The 19,445-nt window shown below is 37.1% G+C and overlaps 4 protein-coding genes across 4 annotated transcripts; 2 read left to right on the top strand and 2 right to left on the bottom strand.

Annotated features, from left to right (window-relative positions):
* Positions 1-4,208: 4,208 nt before the first annotated feature.
* LOC122583315 lies at positions 4,209-5,222 on the top strand. Its single transcript, XM_043755734.1, has one exon. It carries the CDS (start codon positions 4,209-4,211, stop codon positions 5,220-5,222), a length of 1,014 nt encoding a protein of 337 aa, XP_043611669.1.
* A 992-nt stretch (positions 5,223-6,214) lies between these two features.
* LOC122583314 lies at positions 6,215-6,885 on the bottom strand. The gene is made up of 2 exons (XM_043755733.1): positions 6,795-6,885; positions 6,215-6,684 (listed from the first exon to the last, which is right to left on the bottom strand). Exons 1-2 carry the CDS (start codon positions 6,883-6,885, stop codon positions 6,215-6,217), a joined length of 561 nt encoding a protein of 186 aa, XP_043611668.1.
* A 6,144-nt stretch (positions 6,886-13,029) lies between these two features.
* On the top strand, positions 13,030-15,025 carry LOC122583313. The gene is made up of 3 exons (XM_043755731.1): positions 13,030-13,089; positions 13,138-14,052; positions 14,147-15,025. The coding sequence occupies exons 1-3, from the start codon at positions 13,030-13,032 to the stop codon at positions 15,023-15,025; spliced, it is 1,854 nt and encodes a 617-aa protein (XP_043611666.1).
* Positions 15,026-16,480: 1,455 nt separating this feature from the next.
* On the bottom strand, positions 16,481-18,881 carry LOC122582675 (3-oxoacyl-[acyl-carrier-protein] synthase I, chloroplastic-like). Its single transcript, XM_043755102.1, has 7 exons — positions 18,465-18,881; positions 17,951-18,379; positions 17,659-17,832; positions 17,075-17,188; positions 16,897-16,998; positions 16,750-16,816; positions 16,481-16,671 (listed from the first exon to the last, which is right to left on the bottom strand). Exons 1-7 carry the CDS (start codon positions 18,861-18,863, stop codon positions 16,604-16,606), a joined length of 1,353 nt encoding a protein of 450 aa, XP_043611037.1. The 5' UTR covers positions 18,864-18,881; the 3' UTR covers positions 16,481-16,603.
* Positions 18,882-19,445: the final 564 nt, after the last annotated feature.

The raw sequence follows: 19,445 nt of genomic DNA, 5'->3' as shown, positions 1-19,445 counted from the left end.
ATTCCCTGATTTATTAGTTAGTATGCAGGGCAAGATACATTGAAGAAAGAGCCTTCCCAATTTATTGCTCACCTGAGGAAAGACTCAACATGACCTTGAATAGGTTGAGAGCATTCTTTCTATTCAGACATCAAAATCAAAGGGATGCATACTTAGAGATGATGAATGCTGAAAGTTCAGTAAGAAGTGAAGAGTGGTATAATCAGTTCCAGAGTCCGATTACAAGAGTGTTAACATTGATTGCTCCTATCAAGTATCAGAACCAAAGACTTGTCCGATTTAGAGTTCGCAGAGCTGATGGTCACATTTATGTTGTTCATGAAGAATCTTTCCAATACTTGCCAATCTCTGACATCCTTTTTCTCTACAATCAGTATGCTCATTTGATTACAAAGTCTCCAGATCAACTCATTGCTTATGAAGCTCTGAAGAGTCACATTCAGGCTTTAATCAGATATTATGAGTTTAATGATTTCCAAATTGGTCTAGAAAGGAGAACAAGAAGAATCAATCTCACAAGACCAAATCAGAGAGCAGGAGGATATGAATTGAATTCTTATCAGATTGGAGATCCAATTGAAGAATTGGATGGATTTGTTTTCATTAACAGCTTCAGAGGAAAAATCTTTGTTCGTGCATCTGATTTTCCCAAGTATTCATATGGCACTTTGAAATATTGTTTATTCTTCCTCAGAGCCATACATGATAATCCTGATCCTTGTGAAAATGAAAAAATCCAGATTCAGAGAGAAAGACACATAAGAAGGATCCAAGAGACAATTGATATGCGTCAAAGGATTAGAGATCTTATTGCTGCCAGAACAATTAGACCAAGAAAAGGAATTATTCATACTGAGACAGGTTCATGGGTTCTTTGGAATCCAAGTCATGAACGAGGTCCTCAATATTCCTCCAGTTAACTTTCAAGATAACATCAGATTGCCCGATGAACGTCCAGAAGGTGCTAATTGGCATTTCATTCCTAAGAGGTATTGGAATGACTCTTGGAATAGTTACAAGAAAAGAGCTTTCTGGAGTTCTATGAATGATAAGCCATCAATATCAAAAGCAGCTCAAGATTACAAGAAAAGAAAGAACAAGAAAAGACGAGCAGAGAAAAGAAGGAGGAGAAACAGGAGGAACCAATGAAAGACAACCAAGCACTAAGGGGGAGAATGTTAAAAATTCAAAATAGTGCTTAGTTGTATTTCTTTACATTGTTAATTTGTATATTTAATATAAGGTTGAGGGAGAGCTTATGTATTTTACTTAGAGTATAAACACCCCTCAAAGCCTTAACCTTTTGTGACCTTTTGTCACATTTTACCTAATATCATTTCCCAAGCTTTCCACACACAGATCGTCTCTCTCATTACACACACTAAAACACACACATCCAAGATTGTTATACACCTTACTTCCGCACCTGAACACGAACGATTTCTGGTATATTACACTTACAAAGCTTTACACTGATTACGAGAAAAAGGCCTTTACTGCTTTATGTACTATTACCCGGATAATAGATATTATCCTTGTATAAAGTACAAAGTACATAAAGCAGGTTGGATAAAGTATCCTTTTTGTCATACTTTATCAAGCATTTTCAAGGAAAAGTAAACACTTCCTTAAATGCTCTCAACCATATTTGTACGGCAAGGTTGACATCCCAATGTCAACCTTTGCCTATAAATAGAGGCCATTGCACAACACAATTTCACATCTTTGCAAATTATACTCTGCAATACTTTGGTGTGCTTGTGCAATATTCTCTCAATCACTAAAAGGAACATTTCACAACTTTAAGTGTTTCGATTGACAATAAGAATTTCCAAGTTTAGATCAATTGTATTTCATAGGTTGTTAGGATATTTACATACTTGTAATATCTTGGTTCCGCATCAACCTTGTATTTTATTTACTAGTTAATAAATAAAATACACGTGAAAAATACATATTGTCTCACCTTTACTTTACAAGTTATTTTCTTATTGCATTGTATTTACTTATTTAAACTTGTCACCTTAATAAGTAAACCTTCTGGATTAACCTGGTATACTGTTCACTGTAACTGGTCTCGTCCAGATTCAGTGAATGTATTGCAAAGAAACTTCACTATCGACATAGAGGTGTCTCCAGTAGAGACCATCTATTGAGTTGGGACTTACAGGATTCTTATGATATTTCTGATATTCATAGTTTTCGTGCTAAGTTAGATATCTTGAAGAAATCCTTTGAAAATCCTACCCATAATACCGATATGAAAAAGAATAAAAAACATAAAAATGGGTCTCCATCGCCAAGCAAAACTACTGGTGGTGGTGGGAGTCAAAGTACTGATCCTCCATCGCCAAACAAAACTCTAGTCGTTAATAGTCCTAATGGAAAGATGAATGTTGGTTCTGATTCGTGTAAGGATGATGAGAAACCATCAAGTGGTGGCAATGAGTCCACCATGGAAACTCCTGATGGTGCATACAGCCATGAGTGGGGGTTATTCTAACCCTGCTGTGCATGATGAAACAAAAAAGGTTGAACAGGTTTTGCAAACACCATTGGAGGGTCTCCAAGACGATGGTAGGAAGAATGGTGAAGAGGTGCATGACACTGGGGCTGCAAAAGAAGTGAATAATACTAGCTCTTATGCTGCGAAACTTAAGGCTGGCTCCATTAAAAAAGTGGTAAACTTCAGGAAATTTGAAAATATGGTAGAAAAAGAAGGTGTTGATGTAGTACTACCAAAGGAATTTGTCTGACAAGTGCAAGACATATTTGTGAATACTTTGTTTGGTTACTTTCTTGGCAATAGAATTGCATACCCGGTGGTTGATTACTTTGTCAAAATGAATTGGAAGAAGTTTGGTTTGCAAAAAGTAATGATGAATGCAAATGGTTTCTTTTTCTTCAAATTCGTGGATAAAAATGGTATGCAGAATGCACTTGAAGGAGGACCATGGACAATTCGAGGTATGTCGTTGTTTTTAAAGGTTTGGTCCCCAAATGTGAAACTACAAAAAAGAAGAAATAAAGGAGGTGGTAGTATGGACCAAAATCCATAATGTCCCGATTGCAACTTACTCAGACGATGGTTTAAGCATGCTTGCTTCTAGGCTTGGTAATCCGAAACAACTTGATGCTTATACAAGTGCCATGTGTACTGAGTCGTGGGGCCGTAGTAGTTATGCAAGAGCACTTATAGAAATTTCGGCAAATTATGATTTTAAGGATGAACTATCTATTGAAATTCCTGATATGGATGGTGATGGTTATACGAAGGAATTTATGAAAGTTGAGTATGAATGGAAACCTCCTAGATGCTCATTATGTTGTGTTTATGGACATATAGATGATCAATGTGCAAAAGCTGTTAAAAAGCAACCTAAAGCTGGGAAGAAGGTGGACAGTGATGGATTTCAGCTAGTTGGCAAAAAGAAAGGTGCAAGGCAAGGATTTCCAGTCCAAAAATAGAAACCTAAGTTCGAATATCGACCTATGGTGAAACCAAAAACACATACTGATCAAGCAAGCACCTCAAAAGGGCTGATTCTCACCAAAAATACATATGATGTGCTAAATGATTATGGAGAGGGTTGTACAGAACCGGTTATGGTTGAAACAATGGAGGAGGAAAGAAGGGAATTGGAGAAGCGAAAAAAGCTGCATGAACACTTTGATGTTGACTCGGATGATGAGGAGGACGAGATAATATTTGAGGGTATAACACCGAAGCCAGCCATTGTTGAGAAAATAACCACGGAGGGGGCAAGAACTCTCGTACAAAATGTGGTTTATGGGTAGCATAGCCTCCTGGAACATAAGGGGTTTGAACCGACCTCTGAAACAAAAGGAGGTTCGTCATGTGATCCATGATAATTATTTAAATATATGTGCTATTATGGAGTCTCATGTAGATGTTAGTCGTCTGGTTGATATTTGTAAAAAGATTTGTAGAACATGGAATTGGGCGCCAAATAGTGGTGTCTGTACGAAGGGAACACGTATCATTTTAGGATAGAATACGGATGTGGTAGACCTTTTGGTGCTTTCTCAATCTGATCAGGTAATGCATACAAGTAATTTTCAAGCAGGAACAAAAAGTCTTATTTTGCTCATTTGTTTATGCACATAATTACTACAAAGAGAGAAGAGCGTTATGGGCTGATTTGTGTAAGCATAAGACCTTTGTCCGGGACCAATCATGGGTTATTATGAGTGACTTTAACTCTTCTCTAAACTTGGAAGACAGCTCAGCAGGTTCATCAAACATTACTACTGGTATGCAGGATTTCAAAGAATGTGTTGAAGAGATTGAAGTTATGGACATTAACAATTTTGGTTTGCATTACACATGGAGTCAGAAACCTAAACGCAGGACATGTCTTCTTAAGAAGATTGATCGTGTTACGGGCAACATGAAATTTATCGATGATTTCTCTGCTGCGTGTGCATTATTTCAGCCTTATAGAATATCAGATCATTCTCCGTGTGTGTTAAAATTGCCATCTATATCAAGAGCTAAGCCAAAACCGTTTAAATTTCCAAACTTTCTTATTCATAAGGATGGTTTTCTTGAGGCTGTGAAAAAGGAATGGGAAACTGAAATGGCTGGACATTTTATGTTTCTGGTCACACAAAAATTAAAAGCAATAAAGAGACCCATGCGTAAAATGCTTCAAAACATGGGAAATCTGCATGCTCGTGTTGATATGCTATGTGCAAAATTAGATGTTGCCCAAATATCTATTGACCATGATCCTTTTGATCCGCTCTTACATGAACATGAAGTTGTTTGCCTCAAAGATTTTCATCAAGCTCGGTTAGATGAGGAAAGGTTCCTAAAACAGAAGGCGAAGATTGAATGGTTAGAGGTTGGGGATGCAAATTCGGCATTCTTTCATAGATCCCAGAAGTGTAAAAATCATAGAAGCAGAATTGAAGTCATAAAGGATATGAATGGAGTGCTTCATGAGGGAGGAGATGCTCCGCTGGCATTAGTACATTACAAAAATTTCCTTGGCATGGAGGATACAAATTCTCTTGCTTTCCCCTATGATATCTTCCAAAGAACATTAAGTCAAAGTCGTGCCAACTCTATGGTGAGATCTATTTTGGATGATGAAATTCGCATAGCCATGTTTCATATTGGAGAAGACAAAGCACCGGGACCAGATGGTTACACGTCAGCGTCTTTCAAAGGTGCCTGGGACGTGGTTGGATCATGAGTTCTTTAGAAATGGTAAGATGCTTCAGCAAATTCACCATACCATCATTGCTCTGATTCCTAAAGTGACAACCCCTTCTAATATTAATGATTATCGCCCTATCTCGTGCTGCAATACTCTTTATAAATGTATTAGCAAAATTATTACAAACTGGATAAAGGAAGGGTTACACGAACTGGTGAGTGTTAATCAATCGGTATTCATTCTTGGGCGTCGAATTTCAGAAAACATATTGTTGACACAGGAACTTATGCACAATTATCATAGAGATTTGGGTCCCCCTCGCTGTGCTTTTAAGATAGATATTCAAAAAGGCGTATGATACAGTGGATTGGAATTTCTTACTAGCTTTGCTGATTGGGTTTGGATTTCACGAAAGGATGATCAGATGGATTATGACATGTGTTACTACTACCTCATTCCCATTATCAATTAATAGTAACTTGCATGGATTCTTCAAAGGTAAGAAAGGGCTCCGACAAGGTGACCCCATGTCTCCGTAGTTTTTTTTTAGGTAAAGGATTTTACCCTGGTTATATATTAAATGAAAGAGCAGGCGACTAGACAAATTGTCAAGTCGAATAAAAAAAGAGTTTACAACGCACCAATGTGGTTTTGACTCAACCAACTAACAAACATCCAACTAGCAGCTAGATACAATCACTCTAACGACTATTAACAAAGCAAGACGTTAAGAAGAAATAATGAGAGAACTAGGAAGCCTCCATTCTTCCAGTCATCGTTCCACATGTTGTTTTCTTCTAAATCTGAAAGTAATCAACTTCAGTCTAACTGTAGCCAGAATCGCTTCACTCACCTGAATGGGCTGCTGTTTTTTGTCTTTGAAAAGTCGTGAATTCCGTTCCCTCCATATAAAATAAACAACCGACGCCAAAATTAGCTTTGCAACTACACTTTGAAACGTTGTTTTGTGCGCAAACAATGCAAATTGTTGGGTTATAGAGTCCCAACTAGATCCCATATTCCTTAAGTTAGCCTTCATTTTCACAATACTCCAAACCTGGGAAAAAATACGGGCAATCAAAAAATAGATGACCATGGGAATCCTGTTGAGTATTACAAAGTAGGCATTTGAGTTCATTAGGATCCCTTCCTTGAATGTCCCAATTCTGCATCCGATCTTGTGTCTTGAGCTTCTTCATGAACACAAGCCATAAGATAAACGCATGCTTCGGTATTTGACCTGCAAACCAAACAATGTTAGACCAGCTCACCCGATCAGCTCTTGAGCGAAGATCTTCCCAAGCCAAGCTAACTGAGAAATTATGAAACACGTCATCTCGATCTCTCCAGAATAAAGAATCTGATGAACTAGTTAGAGACGGGGATTCTAACTTAGGAACATAATCGTTCCAACTTGGAGGCCATTTCCACCTATTGCCCTCCATAATATCAGCAACAGATGAAGACATATTAAACCCAGCACTTGCTATACTTCTTGCTGAAAAAACAGTAGACAATGGAGACCTATTGTTCTAATAATCATGCCAAGCAAACACCGATTAACCATCTCCAATTTTAAACCACATAAATCTATGAATGAGGACGAACCATCAATAACTTTCGCCAACTCCAAGACATATTTCCTCGGAATGGGACCTCCCAAAAGTTGTGCCCTCGCAATTTGTAAGAATGAATCCATTTAACCCAAAGCGATTTCTTCCGAGTAAGAATATTATAAACATGTGCAGAAATAAGTGCAACATTAAAAGGTTCGATTCTTCTAATATTCAGACCACCTTCATCTTTTGGTAAACAAACTGAATCCCAAGCCACTTTAGCCTTTCCACGTTTAAATTCACCTTGACACCATAAAAAAGCTCACATAATCTGCTCAATCTCATTTATGACCCAAGCTGGAAGTATAAACACTGTCAACCAGTAGTTATGAAGCGAGGAAATGACAGAGTTAATCAACTGAAGTCTTCCAGCAAAGGAAAGAAAACGATTCTTCCAATCTGCAACTCTATTCTGAACTCGTTCAAGTAATTCCTTACAATCTCTATAAGACAAACGAGTGGACACAAGTGGGACTCCAATATATTTAACTGGCAGTTTTCCTTCCTCAAACGGTAGCACGCTAAGAATGTCATATTTAACATAATTTAACACGTTACAGAAATAAGCAACACTCTTAGGTAAACTTGGAGCGAGACCAGAGCACTCCTTAAATTCATCCAATGCACTCATGATCACCTCGGCTGATTGAACAGTAGCTTTCATAAAAATGAACAAATCGTCGGCGAGACATAAGTTGATCACTTGTTGCTCTTCACATTTCGCATGGAAATCAAACGAATCAGTAGTATTAATCTTTCTTTTGATTATAAGCGTGAGAATTTCCATAACTAAAGTGAAAAGATGTGGTGATAGAGGATCACCTTGTCTTAAACCCCTTTTACCTCTAAAAAAACCATGCAACAATCCATTAATACTTATAGAAAAAGAAGTGCTTGCCACACATTCCATAATCCAATATACCATTGTTTCATGAAATCCAAAGCTCAACAAAATTGTCTTTAAGAAATTCCAATCAACAGTGTCGTAAGCTTTTTGAATATCAACTTTCAAGGCACACCTTGGAGTTCCCCTATCAAGGTGATAGTTATGCATCAATTCTTGCGTGAGGAGAATGTTATCTGTGATCTTACGACCAGGTACAAACGCCGATTGATTGATACTAACTAACTTGGATAAACTTCCTTTAATACGGTTGGCAATGATTTTGGAGATACACTTATACACCACATTACATAACGAAATTGGTCTGTAGTCATTAACTTTAGAAGGAGTAGTTACCTTGGGCAGCAAGGAAATGACCGTATGGTTTATCTCTTTTAAGAGCTTACCAATCTGAAAAAAATCTTTAACAGCCGTTGTTACATCACCGCCTACAACATCCTAGGCCTTCTTGAAAAAAGCCGCAGAGAATCCATCCGGACTAGGAGATTTATCATCTCCCATAGAAAAGATAGAGTCTTTTACTTCTTCATCCAAAACTGGTCGAATCATATCATTTGCTTCAACAATAGATAAAGTATTACTGAACAGATTAGCAACATCCAAATGAGCAACACGACCTGCACAACCAATAAAATCAACATAATGGTTAACAAACACTTCCACCACCTCTTCACTAGTAGCTATTGCTCCACTAGCAGTCGTAATCATATCAACATAAGTCATTGCTATCATAGTGATGAAATCATGAAGAATAACATTATTTTTGTAAGTTTTCTGTTTTGAGCTTGTATGCGCAGGTGTAAGCACAAGAAGCTGTAGTTTTCCATGTTTTATCTGAAGATTTTGAAAGTAATCAGAAGAAACAGTTAGAGTTATGGAGATATGGACACTTGTGTATTGCTTTTAGAACATGATTTATGTTCCTGCAGTTTGTGATTCAAGCTACAAAGTTTCTAGTTTTCATGGAAGTTAATTAGTTCAGTGTTGATCGTTGAAAACTCTACTTCTCTATTATATGCGGATTATGCAAGGCCAGCAGGGACTCGAGCAATAGATCCAAGAAGGAAGATTGCATATGCTTAGTTAGGATGGATTTATCGTTGAGAGGGAGAACTACAACGAGCTATGGTGCATTAGTTGATTACCATGACGATACAGAGAGTTTGTTGTTTGCTGATCAAATCTGAAGTTTCAGACGATCGAGTTTCGGGTATAGCAATAAAATTTTTATTGTCTCAAAATTGTCTTTTTCAGTGTATTTGCAGAGAAGTCAATCTTAAGGAAGGATTTTTGAGCAAAAGACTGGAGTGTTCAACACAAGGCTAAGATCATCAGGTTTTTGTAGTATTATATATACAGTTTAACAAGATGATGATAGCTATGTTTTATAAGTGAAAGATCAAGGTTTCACATTTACAAAGTAGATATTTGAGTGTAGAAGATTACGTAAAACCTTAGACATAGACTTAATGTGAATGTAGAAGGTCATGTAAAACCTTATACATAGACGTTAGGTGAATGTAGAAGGTTATTGACTATATAATGCCTTAGAGATAGAAATGTAATGTTTGAATGTGAAAGGCTAGTAAGTTTTTATATATACCTTAGATATAGATATGTCGTTTAAATTTGAAAGTTTTTTGAAATATATGAATGTGATCTTTGACATAGATATATTGCAAACCTTATAAATAGAAATGCTTATATGAATGTGAAAGGTTAATATGTATTTGTAACCTTGGACATAAGTATTATGTTTGAATATGAAAAGTTTTCAAATGTGTTTTTGAAACTTTAGATATAGAAACATATATATGTAAGTAAAAGGTTTGTTATAAATTGATTATTTAGATCATATAGTTATGGAAACATTTATGACTTCAAGGGGAGTACCTAGTCAATATTTTCATATGAATATGAAGTAAAATTCAATAATGTGACGTATTTGAAATTGATATGACTAAATGGTCATAAGAATTTCTAAATATTTATGATAAATCATAGTTATGTATCTCAGTCATGAATTGAGGCGGAGTACATAAGAATGATTATTGTTTTAATTATAAGTCCCAACTCAAGAGATGGTACTAACTGAAGAAACCTCTATGTCGATGGTGAGATACTTTGCAATACGTTCACTGTATCTGGATGTGACCAGTTGCAGTGAACAGTATACCAACTAGAAGTTTACTTATTAAGGTGACAAAAGAATAAATAAATACAATGTAGTAATATAAAGAACTTGTAAAGTAATTGGTGAGACAATATGTAACTTTCAAGTGTATTTTATTTATTATCTTTAAATAAAACACAAGGTTGTTGCGAAACCAAGATAATACATGAATGTAAATATCCTAACAACCTATGAAATACAACTGATCTAAACTTGGAAATTCTCCTTAACAATCGAAACACTTAAAGTTGTGAAGTGCTCTTTTTTACGATTGAGAGAATATTGCACAAGTCACCAAGAATGCTGCAATGTATGAATATGCAAAGTTGTTTCTTGGTTGTGCAAAGACCTTTATTTATAGGCAAAGTTGTCATCGGGGTTCCAACTTTGCCGCTCAAATAAAGTTGAAAGCATTTAAGGATTTCAAATTGAAATCCTTTAAAATGCTAGATAAAGTGAGACATTAAAGTTACTTTATCCAACCTGCTTTATGTACTTTTGTACTTTAATCGTGAAGAAAAGATAATGTCAGACTAAAGGTGCATAAAACATAAAGGTCTTGCTCAAAATCAGTGTAAAGCTTTTTAACTACTTTACACTGATACTCTCCAGTTCTTGATCTGAGTAGAAAGTCAACTCGGCTTCGCTATGGTTGACATTCTCTTTGTTCCACTTGATGTCTTTGACTTCAATTGGAAGGTCTTCAGATGTATTGGTCAGATCTTAGACTAGAGGAAGTCTGTTGCATAAACTATACTTTGCAACTGGACTTCTAATATTTCTGGACAAATCTGGACCTAACAAATTCCCCCTATTTGTCCTGAAATATGGGTTGTTTGTCTTGTTCATCAAAGTTGAATTTTTCTTCCAAACTTTCTTTGAACTTGATAAGACTTTGTAGCACAAAATCCAACCCCTTTCAAACTTGTTCTTCACTTGCTTTCCTTCCAAAAGGCTCAGCATCTCCACATGCTCTGCATGGCCATACTGGTGAATGTCTGGATCTTCAGTGTAAACCATTGGTCCATTGGAATACTTAACCCCAACATAAAAATGTTTTGTCCTAGGCTTGATTGTCATTTGCACTTCCACAATCTTGCCGGTATACTGTCTTCGCTGTTGTACATCGACCAGATATTCTCTTGCTTCAATTTCATTTACCAGTTTCAACTGGCCGGTACTCGGTTTCTGCACAGCAGCTTTGACATCTTCAGTTGTAGCCTCAGTTGGTTGCACCCAAGTCCTTAGATCTGCATCTCTTGGCAAAGGCTTTGGTCTTCCTTTGGAGTTGGGTGGGTTAAGTACCCTTTTCACCACTTTGTTCACATTCTCCAATCTTCTTTGTATGCCACCAGTTCTACTTTCTCTTGCCTTCTCCACTGATATGTTTAAACTTTTGGCATCAAATTCCACTTCATCATTAGGATAGTGTTTATCCAGTTCAATTGCAAGCAATTCATTCAACATGTCCACTATCCTGACATCATTCTTAACCCTTTGATATTGCTTTAGTGACATACCCAACAACTTGGCATCACTAATATCCAATAACTTTAATCTTTCCAATTGTGCGCTGGCAACTAACCGGTTGGCTTTTCTTTGTTTCTTTCTTTCTTTGATGCCTTCACCAATTCTTGCCAGTCTTTTGCTTTCACTTTCAGTTATTGGAGGAAGCAAATCAACATTACCAGTTTCTAGGAGTGGTATATCAGTGGCCGGTTGGGCAGATTCATCAGATGCAATTTTTTGCCCTTATCAAGATTCCCCCTATCACCAACATCCTCAAACTCTCCAATCACTTATTGACTGACCTCAGTTCCAGTAACAACAACTTGTCTTTCAACCAATGGACGTGCACTGCTTCAACTTGGCAATCTGGGTGCAAGGACAGTGCTTCTTTCCCCCTTGGCAGCATCTAGACCCTTTCAAACCGCCTCCTAGTCTGAATTGCTACTGGGCAAGCGGTCAAAAGGCTGCCATGATTGCATGTCCTTGCACTCTTTGAATATGGTGCACATCATTCTGAAGGATCTCCACAGGTGGTTGGTTTCTCCAGATTGAGTCATGACATTTGCAACAGTTTGATCTTGACTCATTTTCAATTCTTCTATCAGTTTGGCCATATCAGGAAAGAAACCAGCCTGTGCAACTGGTGCTTCCTTCTCTTTCTTCTTCAAGTCTTCCACTTCATTGACCAGTTTGTCAATCGAAGTGGTATGAGATGACACTTAGTTGTTCAGAGTATCTATAGCACCCTTCAACTGGTTGATTTCAAGTGTTAATGGGGCTAGATCAACCTGAGGAGGGGGTATCTTGGCAATCTCAGACATTACCTTTTTAATTAATTCATCTTCTCTGGCAGACAGTGTATCCTCAATCTTCTGACCAACTGTAGTGGCCATTTTTTGCCCAAGCTCAACCATATTAAGGCCAGGTCTATTAAATATTTCCTTGACCTGCCTCTCTATCTCCTTCAGATCCATTTCAGATGATCTGACAGTTGTTCCCAATAAACTGGAGATGGAGGTGGAGACATTTGTCTGAGTAAGGTCAAAAGCTTCTTTTAATGAAACTGTTAATGCGTTGCAGCTTCTGACAAACTCATTGAGCTTCTTGAACACCAAGTCCTCATTTGTTGCAAATCTATTGATCCCCAGATCAACAACCTTCTGATTTGTTAAGTTGTCCTTGTTGTATCTGGAGATGGACTTGGTGTTTTTGTTAATTGTCTTTTGAATATCCTCCACCCTTGTAAGTAGGTTTCGGATATCGCCTTGGAATGAGACAAACTGACTGTCCAGTGACGGAGGGAAAGTGTCACTGGACCAGCAACAAGGCCTACTGGAGCAATTGGAAGAGGCAAATTAAGAGAAACCTCACCAGTTACCTGACCAGTAGCAGCAGAGATTGAAACTGGAGGAGGTGTAGAAGAAGAAGGAATGGAGATTTCAATGTGTTGCCCATGCTGAGAATGCTCAGGTGTGGACAACGGTGTCGGTTGGGGAGTGTGTATTTGAACATGTTAATCATTTAAGAAGTGTATTTGAATAACTGACAAAACACCAGTTGTATGGCAAACTGGAGAAATGTGATTTTATGGTGGAAAGTGTAATTTTCCTTGGATAAGTGGTGTCAAAAAAGGGATTTTCCATGGATCCTTCCAAAGTGGAAGCCATCAGATCATGGCCAGTTCCTAATACCATCACTGAAGTAAGAAGTTTTCATGGACTAACATCTTTTTGTAGAAGGTTTATATAGAATTTCTCTACAGTTGTGGCTCCAATTACTGATTGTTTGAAGAAATGTGTGTTTGATTGGCCCAATTCTGCCCAGTTGGCCTTCGAGTCACTGAAGGAAAAGCTTAGTTCAGCTCCAGATCTATCTTTGCCAGATTTTGATCAATTGTTTGAGTTAGAGTCTGACGCCAATGGTGTAGGTATTGGTGCAAAACTGAATGATTCTAAACTAAAGTATAACACTTATGATAAAGAGTTTTATGCAATTATTCGAGCTATTACTCACTGGTCTCATTATCTGAAGCCAAAACAGTTTGTCTTATTTTCTGACCATGAAGCACTGAAGTTTATTAATGGTCAACACAAGCTTAATGCCAGGCATGCAAAATGGGTGGAATTTTTGCAATCTTATTCATTTGTTTCTAAACATAAAGCTGGAGTAGCAAACGTTGTTGATGACGCACTTTCTAGAAGATATTCGTTGCTATCAATTCTGGAAGCAAGAGTTCTTGGATTTTCTTTCATTAAGGAGTTGTATGCTGTTGATCCAAACTTTTCTGATCGTCTCACTGAAGCTCACCAGAAAGGACCATATATTGTTCAGGATGGTTTCTCGTTTAAAAATGGTAAGTTGTGTATTCCAAGAGGTTCCATCAGAGATTTACTAATAAGGGAGGCACATGGAGGAGGTTTAGCTGGCCATTTTGGCATTAACAAAATTGGAGAAATCCTCACTGAACACTTTTACTGGCCGAGTTTACTGAAGGATGTCCAGAATATCATCAGTCTTTGTCCAACTTGTCACCAGGCGAAGGCAACTTTTCACAAAGAGTTGTATACTCCTCTTCAAGTTCCAACTCAGCCATGGGAAGATCTTAGTATGGATTTCATTGTTGCATTGCCCAAAACTCCCCGAGGAAAAGATTCATTAATGGTGGTTATTGATCGATTTTCAAAAATGGCTTGCAACACCACAAATGATGCTTCAGCAGTGGCAAATTTATTTTTTAAGGAATTGTTCGCTGCTAAAGAAGACACTGAAGGATTGGGATCTGAAGCTTGCTCATGCTGAATTTGCCTTCAATAGAGCTCCTAATTATTCTATCAGTAAATCCCCATTTGAAATCTGTTATGGTGTCAATCCACTAACTCCCATTGATTTGATTCCATTTTTGTTTGAACCAAAAACGAGTATTGAAACAGAGGCCAGAGCAAAAGAAATCAAGAAAATTCACCAGCAAGTGAAGGCCAGAATTGAGAAGACCAATGCTGACTACAAGGTAAGAGCAAACAAGCACAGAAAACAGTCCAGTTTTGCTCCAGGTGATTTAGTTTGGGTGCATCTGAGAAAAGAAAGGTTTCCATCCAGAAGAAAGAACAAGTTAATGCCCAGAGCCGAAGTACCATTCAAGATTCTGGAAAGATATGGTGAAAACGCTTACAAGGTTGAGCTACTTGGAGAAATGGCCGTTTCAAGTACCTTTAATGTTGGAGATCTGATGTCTTATCTGGAGGATGAGTACCACGAGGACTTGAGGACAAGTCCTTCTTCAGAAGGGGAGAATGATGCAGAAATGACCAGATTCATTGAACTGATCGATACCAGTGAACTGAGCGAGTCAAATGAACTGATGGGAATTTCTGAGATAAAAGAAGATTCTGATATGAAGATAAATTCTGAGCTGAAGTCCGTTTCTGAACTGAAGGGGTCATTTGAACTGAATCAGAATTCTGAGCAAGTGATGCCATCTGAACAAGCCATGTTTATTCTGCTAGCGATAGCCCACTTCAGACAAGTGTTCACTAAACCAGTTCAGCCACTAGTTATAACACTTCTCCAGTGGCAGGAAGCTCCAGATACGACCATTAGAATTCCATCAGTAAAGTTCTTCACTGAAGCACTTCAATGACCAGCTCCAGTCTCCAGATGGATGCTCCAGATGTACGTCTCCATTGGAAGTCCAGATTTCAGTTTTTCCAGTTGCCTTTAGAAAGTTAGTTCTGACGCGTGTTCGTGGGGTCCAATAAAGAAGGAATGACAGTTGCTGACAAGAAGAAGGAAGGAAGGAGTGACAACGTTATTTCTAACCGTTTGTGGGTCCATGCGCAGAAGGAATCTTTCTAGAAGCTTTGTCTGTCCATTTCCTATTGGCCAATAAATTAGTGGTTGTCCTTTATCCATGACAGCCATTTGTTTATTTTATTATTATTTCGTTAATTCTTAGGAAATAGTTTCTGTGGCTATAAATAGAAGCTTTATTTCTCATTGCAAAATCAGTTTTTGATATTGAATTGAATGAAATTAATAAAGCAACCTCTATTTCTTAAAAATCTTCATTTACCTTTATAGATCTTTGATCTTGGTGGTTTTATCTATAATTGTGGTGGTTCGTCCTTTATCAATTTTAGTGGTGAGGTCTTTAAATCTTCGATTCCTTTATCTGTGTTTGTGGTGACTAGATCTTTATCAAACATAGTGGTGGGTTAGAGTGTTTCCTTTATCCTTGATTCTGATGGCTTGGCCTTTACGAATCTTGGTGGTGAATTCTTTTATCTATCCTTTTAAGTTTATTGTCTTGTTTTTGGTGTTTGTTTCATAAACCCAGAAAATACCAAAAATATTTATTTGTTGTTATTGTTTGATTCCGCTGTGCTAGGTTTTGCATGATTTACACATCACCTATAAATCGCATAAAGAACATATAAATCGCGTAAAGAACCTATACATCGCATTAAGAACTTATAAAATCTAATAAAGAACTTATAATCTCATAAAGAACTTAAGAATCTCATAAATAATATATAAAACTCATAATGAACTTAAAAATCTCATTGCAATTTTACACAATCTCAGTGCGATTTACCAAAATTCATAGCGATTCTTACAATCTCATTGCGATTTTGATAATCTTTATACAATTTAGGGAAACTCTATGCGATTTTTGTATTTTATTGCGTTTTTGTTGGGTATTTTGTGAAAATTCAAATAAAGTTGGGTAAATTAATATATTTTTTAAAAAAATTGGGTATTGATGTTATTTTCTCAAAACTAAAACTAGCGTCAGTTTTAAATATGGTACCAAAAAGCCTTTTTTTTTATTTTAATGTACTTTATCCACGAAAAGGGACCCACCACCAACACAAAATGCGCGTCCAAAGTTGGAACAAACAGCCCGAATGCGAGCGTAGACACAGGTGGTGCTAGCATCGGCGAGGTATAGAAGGCTATAAGAAAGTGCCTTATAGGCTCTGTTAGATAGAGAAGAAAAAGGGAAGTGGAAAGTCTCTTTCAAAGTGGCATGAGAAACTAACTTAATAAGTGGGCCCGCATGATTTCATGTTCAGTTCCGATTCAAACCGGCATTCCAAAACACCTTAATATAGAAACGACGAATAAGATTAAATACTAGTATACAAAAAACATGTAACCCATGGGCTATTCAATGGCTAGATATGAAATGAAATTTATGGAGCTCTTGTTGATCATATCACCCTTTGAATGCTGAGAATGCTACAACAGAGTTGTGTCCACCAAAACCAAATGAATTTGAAATTGCTGCATTATATATAAATTAAATTAGTATGATTAAATATGTATGGAAACCAAATAAGGTTGAAACGGAAATGAACTCACCAACATTGATTTCATATTGTTGCTTTGTGATTGCAACAGTGTCAAATTCTACTTGGGGTTCTAAGTTCTGCAATTGTTGGTAAAAGGTAATGATCAGTGCATAATAAGGATGATATGAATGTGACAAGGATTATACGTATCACATACAAATTGATTAATGGTAGGATGCAACCATCCTGTTTGTATTGCTTTGATTGTAGCAATTGCTTCTATACTTCCTGCTGCTGCCAAACAGTGTCCAATTATGGACTAAAACATAAAGAAAAAAAAAGATATCAAATGAAGTTGATGTTATTGAGATATAAACAATCTTGAAGAAATTCACCTTTGTGGCATTGACTTTAAGTTCTTTTGTATTCTTGAATACATTATTGATGGCCTTAGCCTCAGCCACATCCCCAGCCACCGTCGAAGTTGCGTGAGCATTAATATAGTTTACCTGACAAGTAGGTAATTATTCTTTGTTTTTTTCTTATGAACTTAAATGGTACGCCAATACTGCTTTTAACAACAACTATATTGACATGGTACTAACCCACTTCAACATGTGAATGAGTTCAAAGAGTTATTCATGGCGTTGGAGCAACTGTAGCAAAGTGAAGGATTCAAAGATAGGGTGAAGAAATTGAGTAAAAAAATGAGTTAAACCGGAAAGGTGCAACAAGTAATTTAAGAGAAAAAATTTTTATCTGATGGAGTGATGGAAATAAGATACTCCGTAACTTGATTTGGTTAACTATAGTGTAATTTGGGTTGAGAATAATCTGTCATTTTAATCATATATATTGTCATAATTTAGAAAACATTATGATTTTTTTTTTTGGTTCATCGATGTTGCTGGTGTTTAGCATCCAGGACTTCAAAGTTGAAATCATTTTAACCAAATTAACCAAGAAACGGATGAAGTACCTCCTCTATAGACACACCAGCATCCAAAAGACTGCTCTGGATACAAGATGAAACACCAAACCCATCGGGTTGTGGATTTGTTATATGATATGCATCACAATTTGCTGCACCTCCAAGGTATTCAGCAAGTATTGGTGCATCCCTTCTCATTGCATGTTCTAAACTCTCCATTATCTGCAAGGAAATCATAATAAACATATATATTCATATAATATACAGCAGCTAGAATGAACTACAAAAACTTATGATCAAACAATCAATTATCATTAAATGTGAGTTCAATTGGTTTTACCAAAACTCCAGCACCTTCCCCAATGACAAAGCCATCTCTATCTTTGTCCCATGGTCTTGAAGCCGTCTGGTGATCATGGTTTCTTCTTGAGACTGCTGTAGTGGCTGCAAGAGATGCCACTCCGAATGGAACAAATGATGCTTCCACGCCACCAGAAATCATCAAATCCGCCTCTCCTTCACGGATATGATTTGCAGCAGCACACAAGCAATAGTTGGATGTTGCACAAGCAGCTGATATCGCGTAGTTTGGTCCCATAAAGCCAATATCAATAGCAAGTAAGGCCGGAGCGGTGTTGATAACATAAGGTGAGAAAACATATTTTCTTTTCCTACAACCACTCTCTATGAAAGACTCCACAGTATCAGAATATGAGGATAGACCTCCAAATCCTGTTCCAACAAGTACACCTGCGCGCTCTTTATCAATCTGCACATCATGAAAAATAATAACAGTAACATATCTTTTTCAACATTTAAACATGTACATATATTGTAGAATGGACTACAAAAACCTTGGAGCGTTCACAAACACCAAGACCGGCATCTTCAAGAGCTTTTCTTCCAGCAATAATGCAGTACCTATGACTATCATCAACTCTTTGGTCATTTTTGCCTTCAATGTACACATTTGAGCAGAAATCACGAATCTGACCCCCAAACGTTGTTGGAAGGTTTGAAGTATCGAATTTATCTATTAAAGTTATCCCGTTCTCCCCTGCTAAGAGTCTCTGGTGGAATATATCAACATCATTTCCAAGCACTGAGACCACACCCATCCCGGTAATAACGACACGTTTTCTTGAATCTTTTTCTCGTGTAGGGGCGGTATGGAATGCTAAAACACGGTGGTGCTCTTTCGTGACATGTGGTGGTGCTTTATTAACAATTATGGTTAATGACTTCTTATGCATTAGTGAAACTGATAGAGGCGTGATTCGGAAAAAAGCTTGAGCTTCCATCCTTATACATGGGGAGTGATGTTTAATTACCATAGAAATGCCATCCTTTATATAATGTGTTAGTTATACCAAATATAAATGATCTGTATTTTTGTAATTCATCAATTATCATCCTAAAAATTCGTTACTAACTCAAGATGGGTTTTTTTTGATTTTTTTTTTCTTTTAGTATTTAATGTTTCTTCTAAGTTTTTGGTGCGGATCATTTGCTTGCAACAGGGAATTTAACTTACGTTGTCTTAACCAGATCCGCGCTAGAGAGCCCTCTCACCCTCAATACCTAGTAGGAGGAAAAACTCCCAACTAAACCGCCCGAAGGCACGACATTTAATTGGGATAAAACCTTGTCTCCTCTGCACGACTCAAACCTGTTTCACTAGAAGACTTTATTGTGAAATTTCCTCAAATACCCTTTCCAATTTTCGAACTCGAGACCTACAACATGTAAAACTAGTGCTCAACCACTGAGTTATAATGAGAATTATTTTTTATTTTTTTTTAAAAAGTGTAACTGTATTCGTTATAGTTTTCTTG

Source organism: Erigeron canadensis, chromosome 9 (assembly GCF_010389155.1).
Source record: "Erigeron canadensis isolate Cc75 chromosome 9, C_canadensis_v1, whole genome shotgun sequence".
Classification (NCBI taxonomy): Eukaryota; Viridiplantae; Streptophyta; class Magnoliopsida; order Asterales; family Asteraceae; genus Erigeron; species Erigeron canadensis.
This window is presented reverse-complemented; position numbering and strand designations above follow the sequence as displayed.